The following is a 26,380-nucleotide window of genomic DNA, read 5'->3' as shown; positions in this document are numbered from 1 at the left end:
GTTCCCCATAAACCCCACTCACTGACAGACCCAGAACCAGCCGTTTCGGTCCTGTTCAAACTTCCGAGGGCCAAGCCCGTCATTATGCGCATGCTCCCTTTCAATACCAAAAAAAGCTACGGAGAACGAATGCGCATGTTCATAAACCAAGAGTTTTGTTGTAGGTTCCTCCCCCCTCCCCCGGTATTCAGAGGTTAATTACGCATGTTCAATTTCAATTTATCAACTTCAGACATGGTACGCATGCTCCTTGTCCATCAAAGGCTTTAGCACACAATGCGCATGACCTAGCTACCATAAGAGGCTTCGGCTGGGGTTCTGCGCATGCTTCTGCCAGTACCTGGCTCCAGGCGAAAGCTCTACGCATGTTCATTGCCCACAGTTCGGCTTCATAGAACTCTGTACGCATGCTCTAGAGCTGAACTTGAGGAGCCAGTCTAGGGCCTAAGCGCAGACGCACTAAGCCCAAGCAGCCGGTGATGGCGGCAGCAGCGGCGGTGGTTGCGGCGGGTCCGGGCCCATGAGGCGACGACGGAGGCGGGACGGCTTTTACCCAGCGCCGGACTTCCGAGACAGGGAAGCTGAGGACATGGCAGGAGTGTTTGACATAGACCTGGACCAGCCAGAGGACGCGGGCTCTGAGGATGAGCTGGAGGAGGGGGTGAGGCCCGGGGTCCCGGGGGGCCCGAGGTGACAGGGCCAGGGCGGCGGCGCGGGCCCTGGAAGCCTGGCGCTTCCGAGAGCGCGGAGACCCGAGGGGGCGCGAGTAGCCTCTTGGAGGAGCACAGGCGCCGCGCTGTACGAGACAGGGGAGCGGGCGGGGTGGATCTGGCCCTAGGTGTGAGGCCGTTCCGGGACTCGCAGGTGCAGGTCGCGCCCATAGCTCCTAATCAGCGCAGCCCGGAGCAGTCTGTTTGTGAAGTGAACGAAAAGGGCGCGTGGTCAATTCCTTGAGCTGTTGAACTTGAATGTGGCGGGGCGCGAGTGGTGTAAGCGCATGTTGGGGGGAAGGGGTGTTCGCTTACTGGGTGTCCCGTAAGTGCAGGTGAAGTGCGGAAGGGTTTTCCTTCGACTGTAAATTTCAAGTATTAAAATCTTGAGACCTCCCACAACCACCTCTCTTCTCGGCCTGTCGCTCTCTCCTAGGAAGCGCTCAGCTGTTAGAAGTGACAGCTGAAAACTTCTGTCGGGAGTAGCGCTGCCGCTGCTGTTACAGCCACCAGGAGTTTTATTTCGGGAGCAAGGGGGCTCTGCTGCATCTTCCAGGGTTTGTCTGTTTGCTTTTTTTTTTTTTAACCCCCCCACCCCCGTTTCCGTGAGACTTTTTTTTTTTTTTAAAGCATCTCTAACGACACACGGCATTTGTAACTTTTACCCTAGTTGAAGATGTCTACATTTTTTCAGAATACTTCGTGTAATTTTGGGGTGGAAAAAACCCAGCGTTGACAGCTGTGATTTGGTTTGCCAAAAATAAATTGCTTGAACTGAGACTTGTGAATGGTGGTGTGAGGGCTTTCCTTGCTGTAATTTAGGGTACTAAATTTAGAATTTTCCTAATGCATAGCTTGTTTTTACCTTTGCTGTCTTAATTGTTTGTTTGTTTGTTTTTAAGTTTATTTTGAGAGAGAGAATCCCAAGCAGGCTCCACACTGTCAGCTTGGAGCTGGACAGGGGGCTCAAACTCAAATGGCTAGATCATGACCTGAGCTGAAATCAAGAGTCTGGTTACTTAACTGATGGAGCCACCCAGGCACCCTATTAATTTGTTATTCTTTGTGTAATGTCATTCTTTTTCTCAAGATAAATTTATTGAAAGATCACAAATTGCACTTGATGTTCAAAAATACTGTTGTCATGCTAAATCACTTATTCTGGGCAAATGATCATCAGTGATAACCTCATGATAATTTAAATTCTAAATCCCACTGTCTAGATCAGTACATGAGTTAACCACTGGTGTCAGATGTTTGCTCTAACTATATAAGTGGCTTCCCTATTTTTCACCTGATTTTCCTCTTCTGGAAAGTAAGTTGTGCCTTACTGGTTGCCAAAAACATTGGGATGTTTATGTAAACAATTTTGAACATCTTAAGAAACTAAGTGGGCTAAAATATATTGTTCTTTTCATAATCAAATGAGTCTAAATAAAAATCACACAGTTTATAAGGTGGGTATTGAAAGTTGTCCTTTTTAATACATTTGCCTATGGAGTTAAAGTTAGCTTTTTTTTTTAATTTTTAAAAAATGTTTTATTTATTTTTGAGACAGAGACAGAGCATGAGCATGGAAGGGGCAGAGAGAGAGGGAGACACAGAATCCGAAGCAGGCTCCAGGCTCTGAGCTGTCAGCACAGAGCCCAGTGTGGGACTCGAACCTACGAACCGTGAGATCATGACCTGAGCCAAAGTTGGATGCTTAACCAGTTGAGCCACCCAGGCGCCCCCCCCACCCTTTTTTTAATGTTTATTTTTGAGAGAGAGAGAGAGCTTGTGGGAACACGAGCATGAGTCGGGGAGGAACAGAGAGAGAGGGAGACACAATCCAAAGCAGGCTCCAGGCTCTGACCTGTCAGTGCAGAGCCTGACACGGGGCTCAAATCCACAAACTGTGAGATCGTGACCTGAGCCAAAGTGGGACACTTAACTGACTGAACCATCCAGGTGCCCCCAAATTTACAAATTCTGAAAAATGAAAGAAGTTTAGATTCTTAGAAAATCTGGCCATTTGTGAATTTACTACCTTTAGTACACAAACTTTTAAAACATTGGTTCATATCACAGTAGCCTCACTTCTTCATTACATAGTAAGGAAACTGAGGCATAAACTTAGAGAGGTGGTTACACAAGGCCACATTGGTAACTACTGGTAGTATCTTCTGACTCCTTTCAGCTCGCAAGCTTCATTGCACGGCTTCATTGCATTTACTAGTCTTTTTCATAATGTACCTCTTTGCAGTGTGTCAGAAGTTAATTCACATCCCTCCAGGCCTTGTCACTGACCGTGTGACCTAGAATAAATTGCTTAAGCTCTCTGACACTTTTTTTTCTGTAAAATGAGGATTATGTGAGATAAAGTATATAAACTACTGTCCTCTTAAAATATTCTGGCATATTAAGCAGTTAGGTGGTTCATGGATATATAGCTTGTCAGTGTTACTCATTGCCAAGGAACCAAACATTGAAGTTTATTCTCATCTATGCTTAGAGACTTAATAAATGCAGTTATACTAGAAGTGCATTTTTGAAAGTGTAGTATTTTTTTAAATTATTGGTCCTATTTAGACATGTATGCCTTTTTAGATGTATTACAGTGAATTTATATTAGGAAACCTATGTATTTACACAGCATAGTTAATTTCTTCAGTGTGTAAAGGATGAGGCGAGAAAATGAATGCATTTATGGATAAACCTGAATATCCATTACCTAACTAGAAAAAGACTCTGAATACCTCAAAGGACTATGTTAAAAAGCAGTGGGTGAGAGGGTTTTTTGGGAGGATAGGTGGATTTGGGTCTTTTTTGTTTGTGTGTTTTTCACTGGTGATGGTATAATTTGGAGAGAGTGAGTTGAAACTAAGGGAAAGTTTTCCTCTAGAGATTTTCATTAGGTTATGAAAATGTTGGAAACCTGTTTTCTGTGGAGACACAAAGTTAAAAGAGTAATAGAAAAGTCTAATCCTTAACTTTTACTCTACTAATTCAAAATTTGAAGCAGTCACAGAGACTGCATGAGTTCAGGTTGGGATATCAGATTTTTAGTGAGCAAAAAAATTTTAGTGCTTTGAGAACAAACTGCTATTGCAAATATTTGCAGCTATGAAAAATTACAGAATAACATCTCATCAGTTCTTATCTTGCATTGTAATAGGTTCTATAAAGCATTTTTATTTTTCTAAATTTTTTTCATGTTTATTTATTTTGAGAGAGAGTGCACACTTACATACATATGATTTTGGGAAGAGCAGAAGGAGAGGGAGAGAGAGAAACCCAAGCAGGTCCTGCACTGATACCGTGGAGCCTGACACAGGGCTCGATCTCAGGAACCATGAGACCTGACCCAAGATCAAGAGTTGGACGCTTAACTGACCGAGCCACCCAGGAGTCCCATGGAACACTTTTAAGTAGCTGAAGATTTTGAGCAAGGTTTATTCCTTTTCTTCCAACTCATTAATGACTGAATCTTATTTTATAAGGAAATGTCTGTGAACAAGCAAGCAAGTGGATAAACAGTATAATGAATAACTGGATTGAGGATATTTCACCCATTCTGTTACAATTTATTTACATTTTTATAAAATGTGCTCGTTTTCATTGGGATTTTAGGCATATTAACTTGAATTTATATACAATTTTAATTTAAAGCTGTGGAAATATTCTGGTGGTCTGGTTTGAATCATGTATAGTACCTTAGATGAGCAGGATTCACTTTGTCAATCATAGTGGCACACAAAAAAAGCATTGGATGGGTCATAAAGCTTAAAAAAATCTAAAGAGTTTCCTTTGAAAGAGAGTTGTCAGTAAATATTACATAGTGTTAACCTGATACTTCTGATATAAGACTTTTCTAAAGGTAACGTTGAGTAGCAGAAAAGCATTGTGCCTCAAATACTTCTCTAGAAGGTAACGGGTAGGAAGTTATAAACACAGATGCAGGTGGTAATACAGGCCTGGCTGGCTCCGGAAATGAAACATAGCCACAGGGCATATCCTTCTAGGTGGCTTCAAAGTCATGGTTAGTGTTAACTACTCTGTGGTCTTTAATTTAAAATTAAGTAAAACTAACATTAAAGTAAAAACAATTATATATTACCAGTTTTATCACATGTGAGAGAAGTTAGTCTATCGTCTTTAAAGTGAAGCCATCGTGGGTGATTGTGTGAAGTACCAGAGACCAAAAAAAAACAAAAACAAAAACAAAAAATACAACAACCAAAAAACCTTTAAGCATAACTACCCCTACCCTACCCCCCCCAAGAAGAAACTATCAAGTTGAAACTGCAAGAATTTTTTTCCCTTGATACTGACCTATCCATTTGCCTCGGTTGAATACTGAAACATACATCCCTAGTGTTAGACTTCATTCTGACTTGCTCACACCATGAGCAAATTTCCACTGAAATTTGTGGTTTAGGGAGCATTTAAACACCCCTTGTTTAAGAATACTATCAGTTTTCTATGTGTAGTTTGTACTGACTGGTACCTTTGAAGAAAGATGTGTTCACTTAAATATTTTTTGAATTGTTCTAAAATTATAAATAAAAACTTCAAATCTTACCATTTTTTAAAAGTTTTTATTTAATTCCAGTTAGTTAACCTACAGTGTAATACTAGTTTTAGGTGTACAATTTAGTGATTCAACATTTACAAAAACTTAGCATTTTTGAGAGCCCAATTATGCTCTTTTGTATATATTGAAAGACTCATAACCAGACTATATTCAAGAATACTCATTTTAAAGCTATATTTTATAATATTAATAACTGAATTCTGCAAAGTTTTTTTTTTTTTTAACAATTCTGTGACTTTTAGTATATTTACAGAGCTGTACAACTATCACACAATTTAGTTTTAAAACATTTTTTCTATCACCCTTGAAAGAAACTAGTCACTCCTTATTGCCACCTCTGTCCCTAGGCAACCACTGGTCTATTTCCCATCTCTATAAATTTGCCTTTTCTGGACATTCTGTATAAATGGAATCATACAGTATGTAGAGTTTTGTGTCTGGCTTCTTTCACTTAATGTTTTTGAAAATCATCCATGTCATAGTATATATGTACGTACGGCCAAACAGTATTCCGTTGTATGTATCAAGCACATTTTATTTATCACTTCACCAGTTGGTGTTCATTGGAGTTGTTCCCATTTTTTGGCTGTTGCGAATAGTGCTGCTATGAACAGTTGTGCCCAAGTCTTTGTGGAACATGTATTTTTATTTTTATTGATGGATACCTAGGAGTAGATTGGCTGTGTCGTATGGTAAGTCTATGTTTAATTTTTGAAGAAAACTGCCAAACTATTTTTTTAAGTTTATTTATTTAGAGAGAGACCACGCTTGCACCTGGGGGAAGGACAGAGTGAGGGAGAGAGAATCCCAAGCAGACTCTGCGCTGTTAGCACAGAGCCTGACACGTGGCTCATTCTCACTACCATGAGATCATGACCTGAGCCAAAATCAAGAGTCAGTTGCTTAACCAGCTGAGCCACTCAGGCACCCCTAAACTGCCAAACTATTTAGGTGGTTGTACCATTTTACATTCCCCACCAGCAGTGTACAAGTGTTCCAGTTTCTCTACTTCCTTGCCAAATTTGTTTTTCTGTCTTTTTAATTATAGCCATCCTAGTGGATATGAAGGGGTATTTCAGCATAATTTTGGTTTACATTCGCATTTCTTTAATGGCAGATGATGTTGAACATCTTTTCATGTGCTTATTGACCATTTGTGTATCTTCTTTGGAGAAATACCTATGCAAATTCTAAATGATTTTTTTTGAATTAGGTTGTTTTAAATTTTGAGTTACAGAAGTTTTCATATATTCTTTTTAAAAAATGTTTATTTATGGGGCACCTGGGTGTCTCAATTGTTTGAGTGTCTGACTTCGGCTCACTGATCATGATCTCACAGTTCATGGGTCCGAGCCCCACGTCAGGCTCTGTGCTGACAGCTGGAAGCCTGGAGCCTGCTACAGATTCTATGTGTCTCTCTCACTCTCTCTCTCTCTCTCGCTCTCTTTCTCTGCTCCTCCCCTGCTCTATCTCTCTCTGTCTCTCAAAAATGGAATAAACATTAAAAAAATAATAAAATATTTATTTTGAGAGCAAGCACTCATGTACACACGCATGCAGGGGGGTGGGCAGAGAGAGGGAGGGAGAGAGAGAATCCCAAGCAGGCTCTGCACTGTCAGCTCAAGGCCTGACACGGGGCCAGCTGTGAGATCATAATCTGCTGAAATCAAGTCAGACACTTAACGGACTGAGCCACCCAAGTACCCCTTCATTCTGTGGGTTTTGCCTTTTGAAGTGCAAAAGCTTTAAATTTTAAATAAGTCCAATTTATTGATTTTTTTCTTTGATTGTTTGTGCTTTTGGTGATGGGTCTTAAATCATCTCCTACCCCAAGATTATGAAGATTCATTCCATCCTAGGTGTCTTTTAAGAGTTTTATAGTTCTAGCTCTTACATTTAGACCTGTGATCAATTTTCAGTTAACTTTTTAGTATGGGGAAGTATGGTGTGAAGTAGGGGTCCAAAGTAATTTTTTCTCATGTGGATATCCAAATGTCCCAGTACCATTTATTGGAAGACTGTCCCTTTTCTATTGAATTTTTTTGGCATCTTTGTAAAAAATTGGTTGACCATAAATGTAAGAGTTTATTTCTGGGCTCTGAATTCTATTTTATTGATTTATATATCTGTCCTTATCTCAGTACCACATTGTCTTAGGTGTTGTTGCTTTGTAGTACATTTTGTTTTATGTTTATTTATTTTTGAGGGAGGGAGGGGGAGAGAAAGACAGCACGTGCGTGGGAGTAGGGGCAGAGAGAGAGGGAGACACAGAATCTGAAAACAGCTCCAGTGTTTGAGCTGTCAGCACAGAGCCTGACTCAGAGCTCGAACCCATGAGCTGTGAGACCATGATCTGAGCTGAAGTTGGACACTCAACTGGCTGAGCCACCCAGGCACCCTTGTAGTACATTTTAAAATCAGGAAATGTCAGCTCTCCAATTTGTTCTCGTTTTTCAAGATTGTTTTGGCTACTTTGGGTCCTTGGCATTTCTGTATGAATTTTAGGATCAGCTTGTTAATTTCTGTAAGAAAGGAACCTGGGATTTTGATAGTATTGAGTTGAATCTGTAGACCAGTTTGGTTAGTATAACTATGTTAAACAATATTAAGTCATCAGATCCATGAACATGGAGTGTCTTTTGATTTAGTTAGGTATTTAATTTTTTTTTTTTTTTTTTTTTTTTTTAAGTAGCCTCCACGCCCAGCATGGAGCCCAACATAGGGCTTGAAGTCATGACCCTGAGATCAAGATTTGGACGCCTAACTGACTGAGCCACCCAGGCTCCCTTCTTTAATTTTTTTCAGCAATGCTTTGTAGTTATCAAATGTACAAGTCTTACACTTCTTTTGATAAATTTTTTCTAATTGATGCTATTTTATTCTTGACTATTCTGAAGAGTTATCTTTTAGTAAAAAAAATTTTTTTAAGTTTATTCATTTTTGGGAAAGACAGAGCGTGAGCAGGGGAGGGGCAGAGAGAGAGAAGGAGACACAGAATCCAAAGCAGGCTCCAGGCTCTGAGCTGTCAGCACAGAGCCCAGCATGGGGCTTGAACTCATGAACCACGAGATCATGACCTGAGCCGAAGTCGGATGCTTACCTGACTGAGCCACCCAGGTGCCCCTGAACAGAGTTATCTTAATTTCACTTTTGAATTGTTCATTGTTAGTGTACAGAAGGTTAGTTAAATTTTGCATCCCTTTATACTATGATTAGAATGAATATTTGGCCAACATGACTCCTGACAATTTGAGGGTAGTGCTTAATTATTTTGCTTTGGTCAGCCACATCATACACTACAATATTGTGGACTGGTTGTGGTTGCCTTAGGCTTAGTTAGGTTGTAGTTACATAAGGCTTATAACATTGTGTTAGTTTTTCTGCTTCAGAAGCATATCAGAGTACCACTTAGTGTAAATTGTTTGATCTAGTAACTCAGAATGTGGTGCTTTAGTTTTGTAATACACAAAATGTATTTTTTGAATAAATAATTTTTTTATGTTTATTTATTTTGAGAGAGAGTGTGAGCGAGCTTGTGTGCATGAGAGAGAGCAGGAGCTGGGGAGGGGCAGAGAGAGAGGGAGGAAGAGAATCCCAGGCAGGCTCCGCACTGTCAGCATGGAGCCTGATGTGGGGCTTGAACTCAAGAACCGTAAGTTCACGACCAGAGCTGAAATCAAGAGTCAGACGCTTAACCAAATGAGCCATCCAAGCACCTCTGAATAAATGTATTTTTTTAAAAAAAATTTTAATGTTTATTGATTTTTTAAGAGAGAGAGAGAAGAGACAGAGTGTAAGCTGGGGAGGGCAAAGAGAGAGGGAGACAGAATCTGAAGCAGGTTTCAGGCTCTGAGCTGTCAGCACAGAGCTCAGTGTGGGGCTTGAACTCATAGACCGTGAGATCATGACCTGAACTGAAGTCAGACACTCAACTGACTGAGCCACCCAGGCACCCCCGAAGCGTTAAGTATTTTGATTTTATGTTTATGAGATAATTTATTTTTAAAACTTTAACATATTTTTCAGGGTCAGTTAAATGAAAGCATGGACCATGGGGGAGTTGGACCATATGAACTGTAAGTTTATGTGAAAAGATTTTCTTGTGCTGCCTTTCTTACAAGTAGATTTTATCAGCTCTGGTTTGTAACCATCCTGTGATTGCAATAACCTGTTCTTAATTATCTAGTCATACACACACACACACACACACACACACACACACACATACACTTGGTTTATTGAGTTTAGCACCAATATAGTAACACATCTAGTGTTTTGAGATCATATATAGATTTTGAGGAAAAGGTATTCATTCTGACTTACAGTATACTGAATATGAGTCTGAGTGGGTTAGGAATTATTAGTTCAATAGAGATTTTTTTTCTTACTAAAAAACCAAATTTTTAGAAGTGTCTTCCAAAGTCAAATGCTCATATTTTGCTTGTAATACATCATTTATAAAGTGATTTGTGTAATCTCAGAAGTGATTTTAGGCAAGTTCTTTTAGGTGACTATGGTTAATACAGAACAGATTAATCTGCTCTGTACCCACCCTTAAGTGAAAACCATAGGTTGGAGGGAGACTGAGATCACTCATGTAAAAAGCATTTAAGTGACAAAATAAATGCCAGTGTTGGAGTCTTTAAATCAAGCTAATAGTAGGTATGGAAAGATGCATGGATACATTTTATTAGCAAGAATTTTTCTGTAGCAAAGAGACTTGAGCTAATTGGGTACTTTTAGAAAGTTCCCAGATTTTCTGAAGTTTCCAAATAAAGTTGAATAATACCTAAATCTCATGGACATTTTGAATGAACTAAATAAGAATAACCAGAAGACTTTTTTCCTTTGTCAATATAATAAACTTGTTCTAATTTATCTTAGTTTGAGGGTGCTTAATGCTTACAAAAATAAATAATAGCACGTTCTGTAAACAAATAGATTTACAGTTATCAATCCATCGTAATCTTGACCTACTATGTCACTGAATCATTAGTTTACAGAGCACAGGTAGTAAATTTGCTGTTATATGCATTCTCCTTTTTACTTCTTTGGATTACAATTACAGTATATTAAAGACAATTTAACTTGTTGAGAATTTACTTTTGATTTTGCTCTTCTCCCCAGTGGCATGGAACATTGTGAGAAATTTGAAATATCGGAAACTAGCGTGAACAGAGGGCCAGAAAAAATCAGACCAGAATGTTTCGAGCTACTTCGGGTACTTGGTAAAGGGGGCTATGGAAAGGTAGGAAGTATTTTTGAAATGAGCTGTTGTCTGTCTTTGGTAGATTAATTGTTACGCCCTGGTTCAGTAGTCCTCTTCAATCTTTGTTTGCTAGCTGTCAGCAGAGGGTATGATCACTTCACATGGTTTTATTTGAGGGATGTAAAGAAGTTCTCTTCCTACCACCATACACATAAAAGACTGACACATAACAGGCATTCAGTTGATATTTGTTGCATAAATAAATAGGCAATTATGCCAGGCAAAGTCTATTATTAGAAGATTCCTTCCTTCCTTTGGTTAAATGGTATCCCCTATAAGTATCCTCTTAAAAACCACTCCTTTCAACAGGCATGGCACATTAAATTGTTATCTGTTACTGAGACCTAAATCTGAATTGGTGTTCTTTGACTTGCAGTATTTGGAGCAATAGTTTGGGAAGCTGAAGAATATAAGAAGGGAGAATAAAAATGAAGAGAACTTCTTAGTTTCATAGTTCTTCTCAAGGCTTTCTAATAAATGACCTTAACCTTTGCATGTTCTGCTCAAGAAAATTTATACCTAGGTATTCTCTATCAAAAGATAGAATTTGGATACCATTTTAGTCGTTAGGATTAAGTTTAAGAACTATTTATGCTGTTGTGTAGGTTAATTTTTTCATAGCGTGACATTTGTAGTTTATTCTTAGGCTTAAGGACACATTCTAATGTGTTCTAATTATCTTGAATGTGCAACACATGCACTTAGAGTCTCATATCATTTCAGGTATTGCATGATGATGTTTTATATAGCTATATAGTTAAGGAATAGGTAAATGGTAATTCCTGTCAACTATTATTAAAGTTTTATGTGAAGCAAGGACAGAGACATTCCTGGAAGAAATTTATAAGGTATTTTATAATTTTTAATTTTGGTATTATGCTTCTGCAAACTTGGATTTTATGTATGAAGTTATATAGAGTGCTCATCATTGGATGGTCACTGACCAGCTTTGCCACCAGATGTCAGCAGACCAAATAGGATGGCCCCATGTTGTGGAGGAAATTTCACTACTAAATCTTTAATACAATCTGTTCTTTCAACTCATTTTTGTGTGTTTGTGTTACTAATTTTTATAAGAATATAAACTATTGTATTTATATAGGAATTAAGGGAGTGTGGCTAGCATAGTTTAGCTTATAATAACACAGAAACACTTGTATTTTTTATCCAGGTTTTTCAAGTACGGAAAGTTACAGGAGCAAATACTGGGAAAATATTTGCCATGAAGGTGCTTAAAAAGGTGATTCCTTCCCTCCTCTCTCCCCTACCCCCATCTTTGTTGTCTCTCTCTCTTTTTTTTTTTTTTTTTTTTTTTTTTAATTTAAAGTATGCTCCACAGCCAATGTGGGTGTTGAACTCCATGACCCTGAGATCAAGAGTTGCGTGCTCCATCAACTGAGCCAGGCAGGAGTTTCTCCCCTTCCCCCACCAACTTTATTCTTAATTGCTATAAAACCCACATTTTGGCCTAAAATTCTTAGTCAAGAAAATGTAATTCTAACAAAATAAGTCCTCGTAGAATATAAGATATGTTTCATTATTGTTATTCCTGTTTTATTTCTGCTTGGTGAGGGTGGAAAGGAGAGCTCTTTTAATTTTCCTCTGAGGTAACTCTCTTGGCTCTTTGTTCTGGTCTCCATATTTCTAAGTAATAAGCATATTCTGCTATCACTTCAGTTTTAGAATTGTGTATTGACTTCCACTCTACTCTCATTCACTTCTTCTTCCCATTCTCTTATTTTGCTTCATTTTTTCTGAGTCTACTGTTGTCTTCTATACCTTCCAACAACTCTGTTCGAGCCAGTGTTCTATGGTCCCACTTATTAGGTAGTCTGTCAGTTCCATTTATTTCCCTGTAGATATCCCATCAGAATCTTCTGTTCCCCTGTTCCTGCCTATATTGGTAGCTCTCTAGGCATAGCTGCTGTTACTGGACTTTGATCAAATCCTTGGAATCCCCTTGGCACTGTCAGTGTTGGATTCTTTGTTTCCTGGATCCCATATCTTCCTTTTTCTTAGTTTATGCCGTTGTTCCCTCCTTTGGTGACCATCTACTAGTGGCTTCCTGAGAAAGGGTGCATGAAGGTACAATTTTGGGGAAATATTGCATATTTGAAATTTTCCCTCTTTATACCCTTACAGTTGTTTGATTGGGTGTGGTTTTGAAGTTGAAAATCATTTTCATCCAGGATTTTGCTTTATTTTCATCTAGCCTTGAGTGTTTCTATTGAGGAGTCCCTTGCCATACTGATTCCCATTATTCCTGTAGAGGTCTATTTTTCCTTAAAGATATCTAAGATTTTCTTTTGATTTCTGTTGTTCTAAATTTTTTACAGTGATGTATTATCTTGCTTTTGATCCTTCTTATTTTATTTATTTTTATTCTTTCAATCTTAAAAGTTGAATCCTTTAGCCCTAAGGGATTTTCTTGTATGGTCTCTGATAATTTACCCCTCTGCCATTTTCTTGGATTTATAGTTAGTTGGATGTTGGAACTCCTCAACTCGTCATCTGTCTTTCTTATCTTTTCCATTTCTTTGTCTTTTTGTTTACTTTCTGAGATTTTTCTAGAAATTTATTTTCTAATCCTTTTGCTGATTTTTTTTTAAGCTATCATGTTTGTGGTTCCCCATAGCTCTGTTTTTTCTTTTTATAGCATCCTTTTTTAATGAACAGAGTATTTTTTCTTATTCCTCTGAAAGTATTAATAATTCTTTGAAATGTTCTTTTGTTCTATGCATTGTATCTCTTTTCTAAGTTTCTGTTTTCTTTCAGTTTGATTTAGTCTTTTTCTTCCATATCAAAGGCCTTCTTTAGATGTCTGGTGTTCTTCACTGATGGTTCATATTTAAGAATAGAACTCTGAGAAGCTGATCAGAAGTTCCATCTGTGTAGGATAGTCGTGTAGTTGGCTGGCAACTGACTGAGAACCTCTAAATATTTGTTTGTAGGTCAGTTGGTACTGAGACAGATCCTCTATTCTTTTGCCTGAAAAAGCATCCTGGAGCTGGATGAGAGAGAAGAGATGGAGATCTTACCTTGTCAGCATGCAAACTTTCACTGAAGTCAAGTTTTTACTTTAGCACTTCACTCTGATCCTTCACTTTTTCTGGAGAGTACACGTTTCCAAGTGGTAGCAATCTACCTGTTTTTGGTCCTCCATCTTCTGTAGTTTCTAATGATTTTTTTTTTTTTCCTTCTTGCTTTTTATTTTTGTCTCTGATTTTTGAACCTGTTAGTGTTACATAGATGGAATCAACTTCTTTTGAGTTATTTCTTTGTGCAGGCATTTAGGCTTGATAATACCCTACTCTACTAAGTCATTATTGCTTTATCCTGCTCTGTTTTCACCTTTTGAGGTGTGGAGTTAGGTGCATTTCCTAGTTTTATTGAAAAAGGATTATGTGTGTTTGGTTTCTTGTTCTTTTTGTTTGGGACTGATTTCTGAAAAGATCACACTGACTTAAAACAAGTCTTAGTAGAAAACTATTAAAAGACAGTCAAAATGACTTAACAAAAATTACAGCGTTTGTAATACTTTGACCTTTATCTTCTTCCTGATTTTTACTTAAGCGGTATGCATGACTTATTACTTTACAAGGTGAGGAACAAATGTTATGATCACAACTTTATTGGTGATTGTCTTTTTTTTTTTTTATAAGTTTGTTTGTTTATTTAAATAATCTCTATATAACATGGGGCTTGCATTCATGACCCCAAGATCAAGAGTCCCATACTCTTCCAACTGAGCCAGCCAGGTGCTTCTGGTGATTGTCTTTTTTCTTTCTTTCTTTCTCTTTCTTTCTTTCTTTCTTTCTTTCTTTCTTTCTTTCTTTCTTTCTTTTTTTAAAATGTTTGTTTATATTTGAGAGAGAGAGAGAGAGAGAGAGAGATCGGGGGAGGGACAGAGAGAGACGGAGACAGAATCTGAAGCAGGCTCCAGGCTCTGAGCTGTCAGCACAGAGCCCAACTCGGGGCTCAAACTCACCAGCAGTGAGTGAGATCATGACCTGAGCTGACGTCTGACCCTTAACCGACTAAGCCACCCAGGTGCTCCACCCCCCTTCCCCACTGATTGTCTTAAAGAACCAATTTAGATACTCTTTTTTTTTTTTTTATGTTTTATTTATTTTGAGAGAAGCCGTGTGCATACGTGTGTGAGTGGGGCAGGGACAGAGAGGAGAGAATCCCTCTCTCTCTGGGGAGAAAGAGAATCCCAAGCAGGCTCTGTGCTGTCATTGGGGCTCGATCCCACAAACTGTGAGATTGTGACCTGAACCAAAATCAAGAGTTGGATGCTTAACTGACTGAGGCACCCAGGCACTCCAGCAATTTAGATATTCTGAACATCAGTTTCTGTATCAATAAGTCAGAATTAATGTACTGTCTGGCTTTCCCATTGGAAACATTTTAGATTAATTATTGATCTGCAAAACCTGTTAGGTATAGAATTGGAGATGTTGTAGTAATGCTTATTCTCGGAATGTTGAAAGAAGTACTAGTCAAGATTCTTAGGTTAATTTATTCCTTTTGATGTATTTTATAATCAGGGCTGACCGTAATTAGTCCTAATTCTGTCTTGAGTGAAGTATGTTTCTGGCATGGGTATCTTTAATGAAAAGAAGAGGATATTGTTTTTTTCTACTGATGGTGGATGGGTGCAATGTATTGGGAAATCCATAGATTTAATTATTGCTAAATGTTGGACCTCCTTTTTGAGCCCAGGCTTCTAAACCTAACTTGTTTGCCTCTCCTTTTGCTTAGCACTCCTTCCTACTCTCAGGGTTTTTCTTTCCCTAAGCCTGGCTATAGAATCAGATATTGTCTCATTTTTTTCCCCCTTGTTGCCCCTGAAAATAAGCTCACAGGGTAAATAATGAAAGAGGTTGCTAGGATTAAGTCCATAATTTTGATTCCTGACTAGCTAAGATGACTGTATGCTGCCTTTGAGTTTCTTTATTCTGACTTTATTATCCTGGAAGCAGAGCATACTAATGCTCTTGAACTCAGTATGTGGTAAGAACATCTCTCTTTCCCTCCTCGAAGATGAAATCAAAATAGAACCAGGTGTCTTTTATCTTAAATGAGGTGTGCATTTGGACAGTCTGTCTGAATTTATCAATTATCTTGGGATTTTTTTACAGGAATGGTACCATTTGGATATTTTCTCATGGTGGAATGTTGAGGAAAAGACTATTTCCCTTTCTTACCAGTTGCAACAAAAATGTATCCTGGAAGCAAAATACTATTGCCTATGGCATTAGTTCAGACCACGCTGTAAATTTTAGACCCTTTGGTTAAAGGCTTGTGGTTCACAGATTGGTCATATTTCTTCCATTCTTTCTTTTTATTGAATCAATTGAAAACCAGCAGTGTGCCAGGCATTATGCTAGAAACTAGGATTTAGTGTTTGAGGCAGATGTAGTCTCTGCCTATCACTCTGCTTACTATATAATTCAAGGGAAAAACTGATAAGCTTATTGTTACCATTTCTCTTCTATACTGTGGTCAGAATCCTTTCTACTTTGAGGTTGGAGCCTCTCTCACCTTTTATCATTTTTTTATTCACTCCTAAGCCTTGTCATCCTGGATGTCTTCATTCTCCTTGTATTAAGTAAGTAATCCATAGCTTGGCCTTCTAATTCCTTGATCTTAACTCCATCAGGTTTCACCTCCATTCCACTTTACCAGTCTCCATGACTGTATTCTTCATCTCTGAAGTATTGGGTTATAATAGAACAGTAACTTTCTTCTTTATTCCCACAATGCATGGTCTTTGACCCTAAACCTTTTAGTCCTTTGACGTTTTTGTTTTTTTCCTGAAGTTCTTAAGCCCCTTCTTATTTCACTTTATTTTTGAATCCAGCCTAATCAGCATGATCTGCCATTTCAGTCACTTGCTAGCCCCATTGACCTTATGTTTAGGAAAGTCCTAATCTTAATCAATTTAGTTGTTAATGCTCTTTTATTCCTGTATGTCAGCTGCTGGAACATTGCTGGCAAAAATCACACAAACTTGTAGGTTGCTGCTGAAACAAATTCATAGTCCCCAACCTATTTGGACCCTCAGTACTCACCAACTATTTTTTACATGTCCTTAGACAACTTCTTCCATTCTCTACAACTTTTTAATAGACTGCCTCTCTTTTTATTTGAGGCTGTCACATGTGATTTCCTTTTACTTCCTGTTCTGATCCCTACCCCTAATACCATATTAATCTGCATTTTCACCTGTCTTTACTTCCTTCTTTCCAGTGTTAGTGGGAAATGTATTCTTCCTTCTTTGCAAGGTTAAGCCCATTCTTTATGTTTTGGATCTCATCCCTTTTTGCCTGTATGGGGTCTTTGTCACTTCTTTCTCTCTTTCCATCCTCTATCCTATCTTCTTTCTTTGTTTAAATATATTTATGTCTTTGCCATGTTTAGTAAAACAAATCCTTCGATCATACAAAGTCTCCCTATAGCTTCCACCCTCTTCGCCTTTCATACCTGAATTTCTTGAGAAGTCATGTTTTATTGTTTTTTGTTTGTTTGTTTGTTTGTTTTTACTTACTATGCTTTGACTTAATGACTCTACTATTTCAGTGAAAGTCTTGTTCCCTAAGTCACCACTAATCTCCTAATGGCTGAATCTAGTGGTCTTTCTTTATTTAATTCATCTTTAATTTAGCTTTCTGTTGTATTGAAGCTATTGACCACAGCATTTTGAAACTCTCTTTCCTTGACTTCTGTGATTCTACTTTACTAATTTTTCATCTTATCTCTTAGTCTTTTGCTTCTCAGACTTTCTCAAAATTTCTTATTTAAAAAATTCAAACTGGGAGGCCTGGGGTGGCTCAGTCAGTTAAGCATCCGACTCTTGGTTTTGGCTCAGGTCATGATCTCATGGTTCATGAGTTCAAGCCTCTGTCAGTGCAGAGCCTGTTGGCAGGATTCTCTCTCTCTGCCTCACTGCTCCTCCCCTCCCCACCCCCGCCCCCCATCTCTCTTGCTATCAAAATAAATAAACTTAAAAAAAAACCTCAAACCTCCTGAGCAGTTAAGAAATAATGTATCTTTAAAATTTTTCAAACTTTCCAAAGAGTTGCTAGAATAGTACAGTGAACACCAATTAAGTTTGCCATATTTTGTCTACCCCCACTTTCTTCATCCCTTCCATGTATATGTGTATTTATGTATATTCAAATTTTTTATTTTTTTGCTGTACAATTTGAAAGTTAATTCTAGCCATCATGGTGTTTCACCTTTATTTTCTTTAATCTCTCTCTCTTTGGTTTTTAAGTTTATTTTGAGAGAGAGGGAGTGTGAGGGGGGGGCAGAGAGAGAGAGAGAGAGAGAGAGAGAGAGAGAATCCCAAGCAGGCTTCGTGCTGTCAGCCTGATGTGGAACTCTATCTCATGAACCATGGGAACTGAGCCAAAATTAAGAGTCAGATGTTTTACTGACTAAGCCACACAGGTGCCCCTGTATCTCTTAAGAGTAGGGCGTTTTCATATGTAAGAGCTCAGGTCAGTTGTTTTACACAGTATCCCTTAATTTGGATATATTTCCTTGTTTACTTATGAAAACATGTACATTTTAAATTTTTTTTTTTTTTTAACGTTTTTATTTATTTTTGAGACAGGGAGAGACAGAGCATGAACAGGGGAGGGTCAGAGAGAGGGAGACACAGAATCTGAAACAGGCTCCAGGCTCTGAGCTGTCAGCACAGAGCCCGACGTGGGGCTTGAACTCACGGACCGCAAGATCATGACCTGAGCTGAAGTCGGCCGCTCAACCGACTGAGCCACCCAGGCGCCCCCGAAAACATGTACATTTTAAACTTAGGTTAAATATTTTTGTAGGAGTATTATGTCCTCAGTGCATGGGCTCAGGAAGTACATTATGTCATTCTATTCTGTTATTTGGTGAAATTGAGTTTGATCACTTGGTTAAGGTAGTGTCTGACAGGCTTGCCATAGTACAGGTACCCTCTTCCCTTTGAAATTATTTACTAAAAAAAATTTTTTTTAATGTTTTTTTATTTTTGAGAGAGAGAGAGAGAGACAGAGCTCAAGTAGGGGAAGGGTGGAGAGAGAGACACACACAGAATCCGAAGCAGGCTCTAGGCTCTGGGCTGTCAGCACAGAGCCCAATGCGGGGCTCAAACCCACGAACCATGAGATCGTGACTTGAGCTGAAGTTGGACACTTAATCGATTGAGCCACCCAGGCACCCCTAAATTAATAAGCATCTATGGTATAGTATTTAGGGATATGAATAGTTTATTCTAATACTGTTTTTAATATTTAGCGATATGAATAGTCTATTCTAATAATTTTTTTTTTTTAAAGTAATCTCTATGCCCAACATGGGACTCGAACTCATGACCAAGAGCTGCATGCTCCACCAACCAAGCCAGCCAGGCACCCCATCCTAATAATCTTTTATCTAGTGGTTTTTATTATCCTTTGTTTCTTATCCAAATCAAATATTACTAGGGTGATTACAAAATGGAGACTTTTCTATTTTTATTATTTTGTTTCTATATTGTCATTCTTCTATAAAGAGTTTTTCATACTTAAAAAATTTTTTTTTAATTTTGTTTTTTATTTTTTTAAATTTACACCCAAATTAGCATATAGTGCAACAGTGATTTCAGGAGTAGATTCCTTAGCGCCCCTTATATACTTTTTTAAATTTAATTTTTAAGAGTCAATATGGACTTTTTTATTTTCAGTGTTTTACCATCTCATTATTCATTTTGGTTCTCAAATTGTCTCAAATTTTGCTAGAGAGCTCTCTGTTAAGATGGGTTCTATGTCCTTTTGACATATCCTTGTCAGTTTTTTAGTACTTCCTGGTATAATAGAGTGCTCCAGATTTACCTTGCACTTTCCCTGACCCTGGTTTAGAATGATCTTTTTCTCTAAGGAACCCTGGTTTCTTTTGGTGGAGAAAACAAGATCTAGGTGCCAGCTATGCTCCTTACTACTAAGGTATCCACTCTTTTAGTGGATAGAGCAAGGAAGTTTTTGTTTTTAAATCATGGCTTCAAACTGATATCCCTAATTCCAGTCCAGTTCCATAGGGCTTTTCTTCTCTCAATCCATATTTGTATCTCTGTTTTTCCACAGTGAAAAGCTTGGTAGCAACATCAATAAATATACTCGTTCGCTCAGTTGTACAATACACGCATAATAGTTTGAGAAATATAATGCCAATACTACCAGCAGCTACAAACCTACTAAGTGTGGTTTAAGATTTCTTTGCAGTTTTTGTTATGCTTACATATACATCATTAAGACTGCAGCGTAAAGTTATTTAAATATCATTTTTCTCCTGTGGTAAAATTGTCACTATAATTTTCAGTTACATTTTTGTATTTCTGTTTTATTCAATTTTATTTCCCTCCCCCATCCTTGTCGATTTAATTTTACTTTTGGAATGTATAAAACATTAACATGGTTCAGAATTCAAAAACCTCCATTTTATAGTCACAGTAATATATGATTTAGGTACAGAAAAAATTAATGCTAAAAACCTTTGAGGTTTTACTTGGAAGGTATACTGAGAAGTCTGATTTCCCTTCTTACCTTTCTACTTGTCATTAGCTTTTGGCTTATCTTAGTTGTGTTCATTATTAAAGATACAAGGAGATACAGATATATATTCTTATATCCCCTTTCTTACACAAAAGGTAACATACTACTGTGATACTGCTATGCTGTGTTATGCTATGCTATGCTCTTTTGCACCTTCCTTTCATAGAGCTATTCCCCATTCTTTTACACATTAGGTAGTCAGTATTCTATGCATGGGCATTTTGGTTATTTCCAACCTTCTACTTTGCAGCTGATAACCTGTGTATATACTTTTTCATGTTACATGTACCAGAACTTAGTCCTATAATCTAAACAGACTTAACATGTCTAAAACAGTGCATCATTTTCCCCAATACTTTTTTCTTGACTTCCATTCCCTGTTATTGAATGATAACCATCATCTATCCTGTTACTTATGCAGAAACCATGGTATCATCATTTCTTCTCATACCTAGTTAGTCAGCAAGTGCTGATGATGCATCTTTATCTTTTATTTTTTTCTCAACTTCATTTCCTTAGTTACAATAAAACTCTACCTAAGGTCTTACTTTGCTTAATTTACTGTACTAGCCTCCTGATTGCTCTCATTTCTTCCCTAAAATTCCACACTGCTACTAAAACTGTCCGTCTTAAAGCCAAGGGTTTTTCATTTGTCTAACCTTAACATTTCTCCTGTGCTTCTAAGATTCAGATGCTTTTGTCTAGATGCCTAGGCCTTATATTTCCTGGTCTCCACCCAGATACCCAGCTTAATTTCTAGCCACTTCTTACCATACTGAGCTACTTATAGATTCCTTAGACATGTCCTGTCAAGCCTCTTTTGCACTGGAAATGCCTTTTTTTACCCTCTACATTTCATTTTAATTATTTTTCACTATACATCTTAAGTATTGCCCCCTCCAGGAACACTTCTTGCCAGGTCAGATGCAGTTCTCCATTCTCCCATAGCACCTTGTGCTTACCTGCACTGACTTACTTCTCTTCCCTGGGACTTCGGACTCCTGTAGGCTGGAGACTTCTGTTAGTTCTGCTTTCTTATTGCAGAGCCTCGAGCATAGTAGACATTCAACAGTTAGTGAATATATGAATAAACTTGATCTGTTTACATTTTTTAAAAAGGTATCTAGGTTTTCATTTACATGTTCACTGCAGAGAGTCTAGACAGTACATATAAGAAGTGAATGGCTTCCATTATTCCTAGCTCCGTCTTTAGTGGGAACTATGATTAATAGTTTTAATATTGGCAAGAAAAGCACAAAATAGATTTTCCAGATACTATAAAAATGTCTACTGTTATGTTCTTATAGATCATCTCTTTTCCTTTAGGCAATGATAGTAAGAAATGCTAAAGATACAGCTCATACAAAAGCAGAACGGAATATTCTGGAGGAAGTAAAGCATCCCTTCATTGTGGATTTAATTTATGCCTTTCAGACCGGTGGAAAACTCTACCTCATCCTTGAGTATCTCAGCGGTCAGTACACTCAGTTTGGTGTAATTATTTGCATTTGCTCCAGAAACTGGGTCAAAATTATTTTCCAGTGGAAAAATGCTTTCCCCAATGTGATTAAATATTCTTAAAATTGACAAATACATTGACATAAGGAATTCAGATATGACCAAATGTTTCTTTTTGCAGAAAAATGTGAAGGAAACTTTAAAGGTTAAAGTTTTTTTCCCCATCTGTAAAATTTTATCTTAATCCTTATCCCTTTGTAATCAATTACATAAATAACAAACCCCTAATTGATAGCCATCACATTGACTGCACTTGGGTAATATACTATAATTTACATAAATCATCAAAGCATTTTTTCTAAATTGAAGTGGAAAACTTACTGAGAGTATTGTTTAAGCTATTGAATATTTTTGGAATTGGATCTTTAAAGAGAATAGTTTTTTGGTTTAATATAGCTTTTTTGATAGACTATGAAGTTTACATTGGAAAACATCCACACTTTCTAGGATTTACCACCTCCTAGAAATTTGTTGCTTCTTTATCATTTCTAGATCACAAGTATCTATTTCCAGCAAGCACATGTGAGTTTTCTGAATAACAGATTTCACAATGGTCTATAACATGGAACAGAAAGCTGCAGAATTTCGCTTTTATGTGACTGTTGCCATTTTTTTCATTTTTTGGTAACTTTATTTTAACATAATTTCAGATTTACACAGAAAAGTTGCAGAAATAGTACAAAGACTTCTCATACATCCTTCACCTAGATGTCCCAAACATTTTACCAGTTTTGTTTCATCCTTCTTTTTCTCTCTCTTTATGTGTATATATACATATGCATGTGTGTGTATATATATATATATGTGTGTGTGTGTGTGTGTGTGTGTGTATACATATATACACACACATGTATTTGTATATATATTTTTTTTCTGGACCGCTCAAGAGAGTGTTGCAGACATGATTTCCCATTGCCCCTAAATACTTCAGTGTATATTTTCTGAAATCAATGCAGTATCTTACTTAACTCTACTAAAAGGATCAAAAATAGGAAATTAACGTTGATACAGTAATATCTCTCAGTTTCCTTTAATCTGTAACAGTTCTTCATTCTTTCTTTGTCTTTCTTGACCTTAGCATTTTTGAAGCGTATAGGGCAGTTATTTTGTAGAGCACATCAATTTGGGCTTATCTGATGTTTCCTCAAGATTAGGTTCAGGTCATGCATTTTTGGGAGGACCATCGAAGTGACACTGTGTCCTTCTCTGTCAGATCAGGAGGTACATGATATTAATATCTTTGTCCCATTACTGTTGATGTTAACTTTGATCACATGTATGAGGTGGCGTCTACCAGTTTTTTCCCTGGTGAAATTTTCCCTTTGTAATGAATAAGTATCTTGAGATACTTCGGGATTATTTAAATATCTCGTCTCTCATCGAACTTTCACATACAGTTTTAGCATTCATTGATTCTTGCTTGAAACACTTAACTATGATGATTGCCAACTGATTTTTCTTATTCCATCATGCCTCATTCATTTATTATTTGGCATTTTACTGTAATGAAGAACTTTCCCTTCTCTCCCATTTTAAAAATTTATTGATCTCTTCTTTGATTTACATCATTGTGGACTCATGGATTCTAAGGTTATTCAGTGGGATATAATTCTTTATTATCATTATTTATTTTAATATTCAGAATAGTGCCATGCTTTTAAGAAAGCTGCTGCCAGATTCCTCTAGATTAAGAGTTCTGAAAATATGGAATAAGGGCATTTACTAATTTTAATTTGTAAGGGTGGCTCAATTATATACTGACATTTTTCTGCTTAGGGTAAACTGTTAGAGAAGCTTTAACCAAGATTTCTTTTAACCTCAGGTCTGGAATCTACAACTATTTTGAAGTTTATAGATGTAAAACCTAGAATTCCAAAACTTATATATTTCACATAAAAATAAGAACACTGCTAAAAATAGAATCCTGAGGATTTAGTTTTAAACCTATAGTTTTTAGGATCTGTTTTTTATTTTTAAGGAGCTGATGTCTTTTAATTGTGGTTAAAAGGAAAGTACAGCCCTCATTAGAAATAGGTTGGAAATGAAGATTGTTCTATTTCTAATGTCTTTTCCTTTTCCTTACAGGAGGAGAATTATTTATGCAGTTAGAAAGAGAAGGAATATTTATGGAAGACACAGCCTGGTAAGTGAAATCTTTGTGGTTGCATGGATTCAGGTAATGATTCACATAATTAGAAGTAAAGCCCTGTTCTCACTGTGGGCAGCCAAATGATTCAATAAATTGTTCTGGAGCCAGTCAGTCACTCAGAACTTCAAGGGGGAGAAGTATCTATGGGACTGGGCAGCTTTTGGAGGTCACGTCATTCCTTTGCCCCCAGGCCTTGGGTGGAACGCTCTTCACGCCAGTCCTTAACAGAACCATTCTCACTGGGGCTTTCTTTCCTTGAATTGGTAAGCTGCCTGCCTTGGCTGTGGGTGAGTGTGGTTTTCCGGTGAAACTTTATGTGTGGAACAATGGAAAGTATCAGAAATCATCTCCTCTTTTTTTTTAGACTTTCCAGTTCCCAAGGTGCAGTCTTAGGGAGGTGATAAACCGGCACACATCATCTGTGGATTGATTCTATGGCCAGGATGGGATCTACCCTTATATTTCTTAAGATGGCATCTGCTTCAAATTAAAAATATACACATCCTTTTGTGAGAGGACAGTATTGGGTAACAATAAATCAGTTTATCCTACACATTAATTGAATAGAAAACACTTAAATGTTTTTTCTACCTTAATTACCAAACTGCATTCCATTGTTTAATTTCAGGCCTTTTCTAACACAGAAGCTGCATTTAAGAGCCTTAGGGATGAAGTGCCCTTTTTTGGAGGAGGCTCTCTGAGCCATGTTGGAGGCTGTGTTTGTGGTCCTGCTGGCTGTGAAACTGCCTCAGTCCTCTAGGACACACCCTCTCCATCCTGGAGTAATCTGCAGGATTGCAACATTGTTATGCAGCCAGTATTGCAGTGCCTTGTGCTTTTCGAATCCAGACAGGGTTGACTCAGCCCTTTATTCTTTTGAGGTAGATAAATTTGAGTGTCACACAGTTTATAGTTGTGGGCTGGCTGGCAAGAGGGAGGGCAGATACTGTGGGCATGAACTGTATATAAATAGCAGCTGTGTTAAGGGATGAGCGGGCTTCTAAGGGTCAGGTTATTTATAAGGTATCTTTTGAAACTAAGACTTAATCTCTAAGAATAACAAAGTTCCTATGTCCTGTGGGATTTTAAAATTGGGGGTGGGTGGGAGAAAATTGCTTTGATCTGAATGACTATTGGCCTAATTGCCACACAAACAGAACAAAAACCAGTGACAGTTTGGCATATTCTGGACTTCTTTGCAATTTTAGCAGTATGTTCTAATGATGAAATTAAACATAGTTTCACTAAATAAGTGAAACATAAATGTCATCATGCCTTTTGGCAGCATCCTATGCCATCTCTTTCCCCCATCCCCACCCCCATCCCCATCCCCACTAATTTGGTCTTTGGTGCATGTCTATTTCTTTCAAGGAATTTTGCTCCATACATAAACTGCTTTGAGTATATTACTCTTTTTAATTTTATTAAATCACTTTTGTTTCCAGCTTTTACTTGGCAGAAATCTCCATGGCTTTGGGGCATTTACATCAAAAGGGGATCATCTACAGAGACCTGAAGCCGGAGAATATCATGCTAAATCACCAAGGTGGAGATAAACCGTAAACAATTCTATAGTAAATAATCATCTTACAATCCTCCCTCACAGGTCATGGTCATTTTTCAAAGCCCCATAGTCACGTTATCTATTATTATACATTCCTCCCTCAGAATTTATGGCATCATAATACTCGCTGAAATTTAGGTATTTAGGTATTTGTAATTGATGAGATTAAAGGGAGTTAAGGATAATTGGCCACTCAACCCTTTCAGTTTAATCCTTGCTCTGTATAGCTTATAATTCTTTTGAAGTCTTTATATATCAAAAGCCAGTCCAACTCTAATTTTGGTTTGTTCCTTAAATTGGAAAGTAAATCTTAACTCTATAAATTGGATTTTCCTTAAGGATAAAAATACATAAATATTAGAATCAGTACTTTTTATGATAAATTTTCTTGATGCTATAAAAAAAGAGGATTAGAATGAAACAAAAATACTTGATACAGCCTTGGAAAGAAAATGTTTATTGTAGGCATCGGTTTATTCTTGCTCTTTGTAACAACAAACATAAAAATCAGAAAGGCTTGGGGCGCCTGGGTGGCTCAGTCGGTTAAGCGTTTGACTTCAGCTCAGGTCATGATCTCACAGTCTGTGGGTTCGAGCCCCGCATTGGGCTCTGTGCTGACAGCTCAGAGCCTGGAGCCTGCTTCCGATTCTGTGTCTCCCTCTCTCTCTGCCCCTCCCCTGCTCATGCTCTGTCTCTCTCTGTCGCAAAAATAAATAAAAACATTAAAAAAAAATTTAGAAAGGCTAATATTCTGTACAGCTATAGGTAGAGCAGACTGAGTCTTGATTACAACTGCATGCTGCTACAGACTGTTCGATTTATGCAAGAGTAATATGGGCTATGTAGACTTTGCAGTTCAATTAACCAACCAGGCTGTTGGGGTGCTGGTAGCAATAGCTTATCCTTCAAGGTCTACAAAATGATACACGAGGTAGTTAAGAGTTTTAAATTCTTGGACAGGAAATGGTGTGTGGACAACTGACACTAGTATAAATCCATTTCAAACTGTG

The 26,380-nt window shown here is 37.7% G+C and overlaps 2 protein-coding genes across 11 annotated transcripts in view; one reads left to right on the top strand and one right to left on the bottom strand.

Annotated features, from left to right (window-relative positions):
- The window catches only part of TUBD1 (tubulin delta 1), a 31,984-nt gene extending 31,594 nt beyond the window's left edge, over window positions 1-390 (bottom strand). The window contains exon 1 of one of the 4 annotated variants that reach the window (XM_042917505.1): window positions 341-390. The gene's annotated coding sequence lies outside the window, so the exon portion shown is untranslated. Of the gene's footprint in view, window positions 1-22; window positions 175-202; window positions 255-340 lie in introns of those variants that run through there. The other 3 variants (XM_042917506.1, XM_042917504.1, XM_042917503.1) reach the window with 3 other exon arrangements.
- Window positions 391-449: 59 nt separating this feature from the next.
- RPS6KB1 (ribosomal protein S6 kinase B1) overlaps window positions 450-26,380 on the top strand; it is a 56,012-nt gene continuing 30,081 nt past the window's right edge. For 4 of the 7 annotated variants that reach the window (XM_042917497.1, XM_042917496.1, XM_042917498.1 and 1 more), the window contains exons 1-7: window positions 450-661; window positions 9,313-9,362; window positions 10,414-10,534; window positions 11,727-11,795; window positions 21,466-21,613; window positions 23,743-23,800; window positions 25,252-25,352. In XM_042917497.1, coding sequence (XP_042773431.1) covers window positions 521-661; window positions 9,313-9,362; window positions 10,414-10,534; window positions 11,727-11,795; window positions 21,466-21,613; window positions 23,743-23,800; window positions 25,252-25,352 — 688 coding nt within the window. In that variant the 5' untranslated portion in view covers window positions 450-520. Of the gene's footprint in view, window positions 662-9,312; window positions 9,363-10,413; window positions 10,535-11,726; window positions 11,796-21,465; window positions 21,614-23,742; window positions 23,801-23,996; window positions 24,070-24,170; window positions 24,687-25,251; window positions 25,353-26,380 lie in introns of those variants that run through there. The other 3 variants (XM_042917500.1, XM_042917501.1, XM_042917502.1) reach the window with 3 other exon arrangements.

This window comes from Panthera leo, chromosome E1 (genome assembly GCF_018350215.1).
Source record: "Panthera leo isolate Ple1 chromosome E1, P.leo_Ple1_pat1.1, whole genome shotgun sequence".
In the NCBI taxonomy this organism is placed as follows: domain Eukaryota; kingdom Metazoa; phylum Chordata; class Mammalia; order Carnivora; family Felidae; genus Panthera; species Panthera leo.
This window is presented reverse-complemented; position numbering and strand designations above follow the sequence as displayed.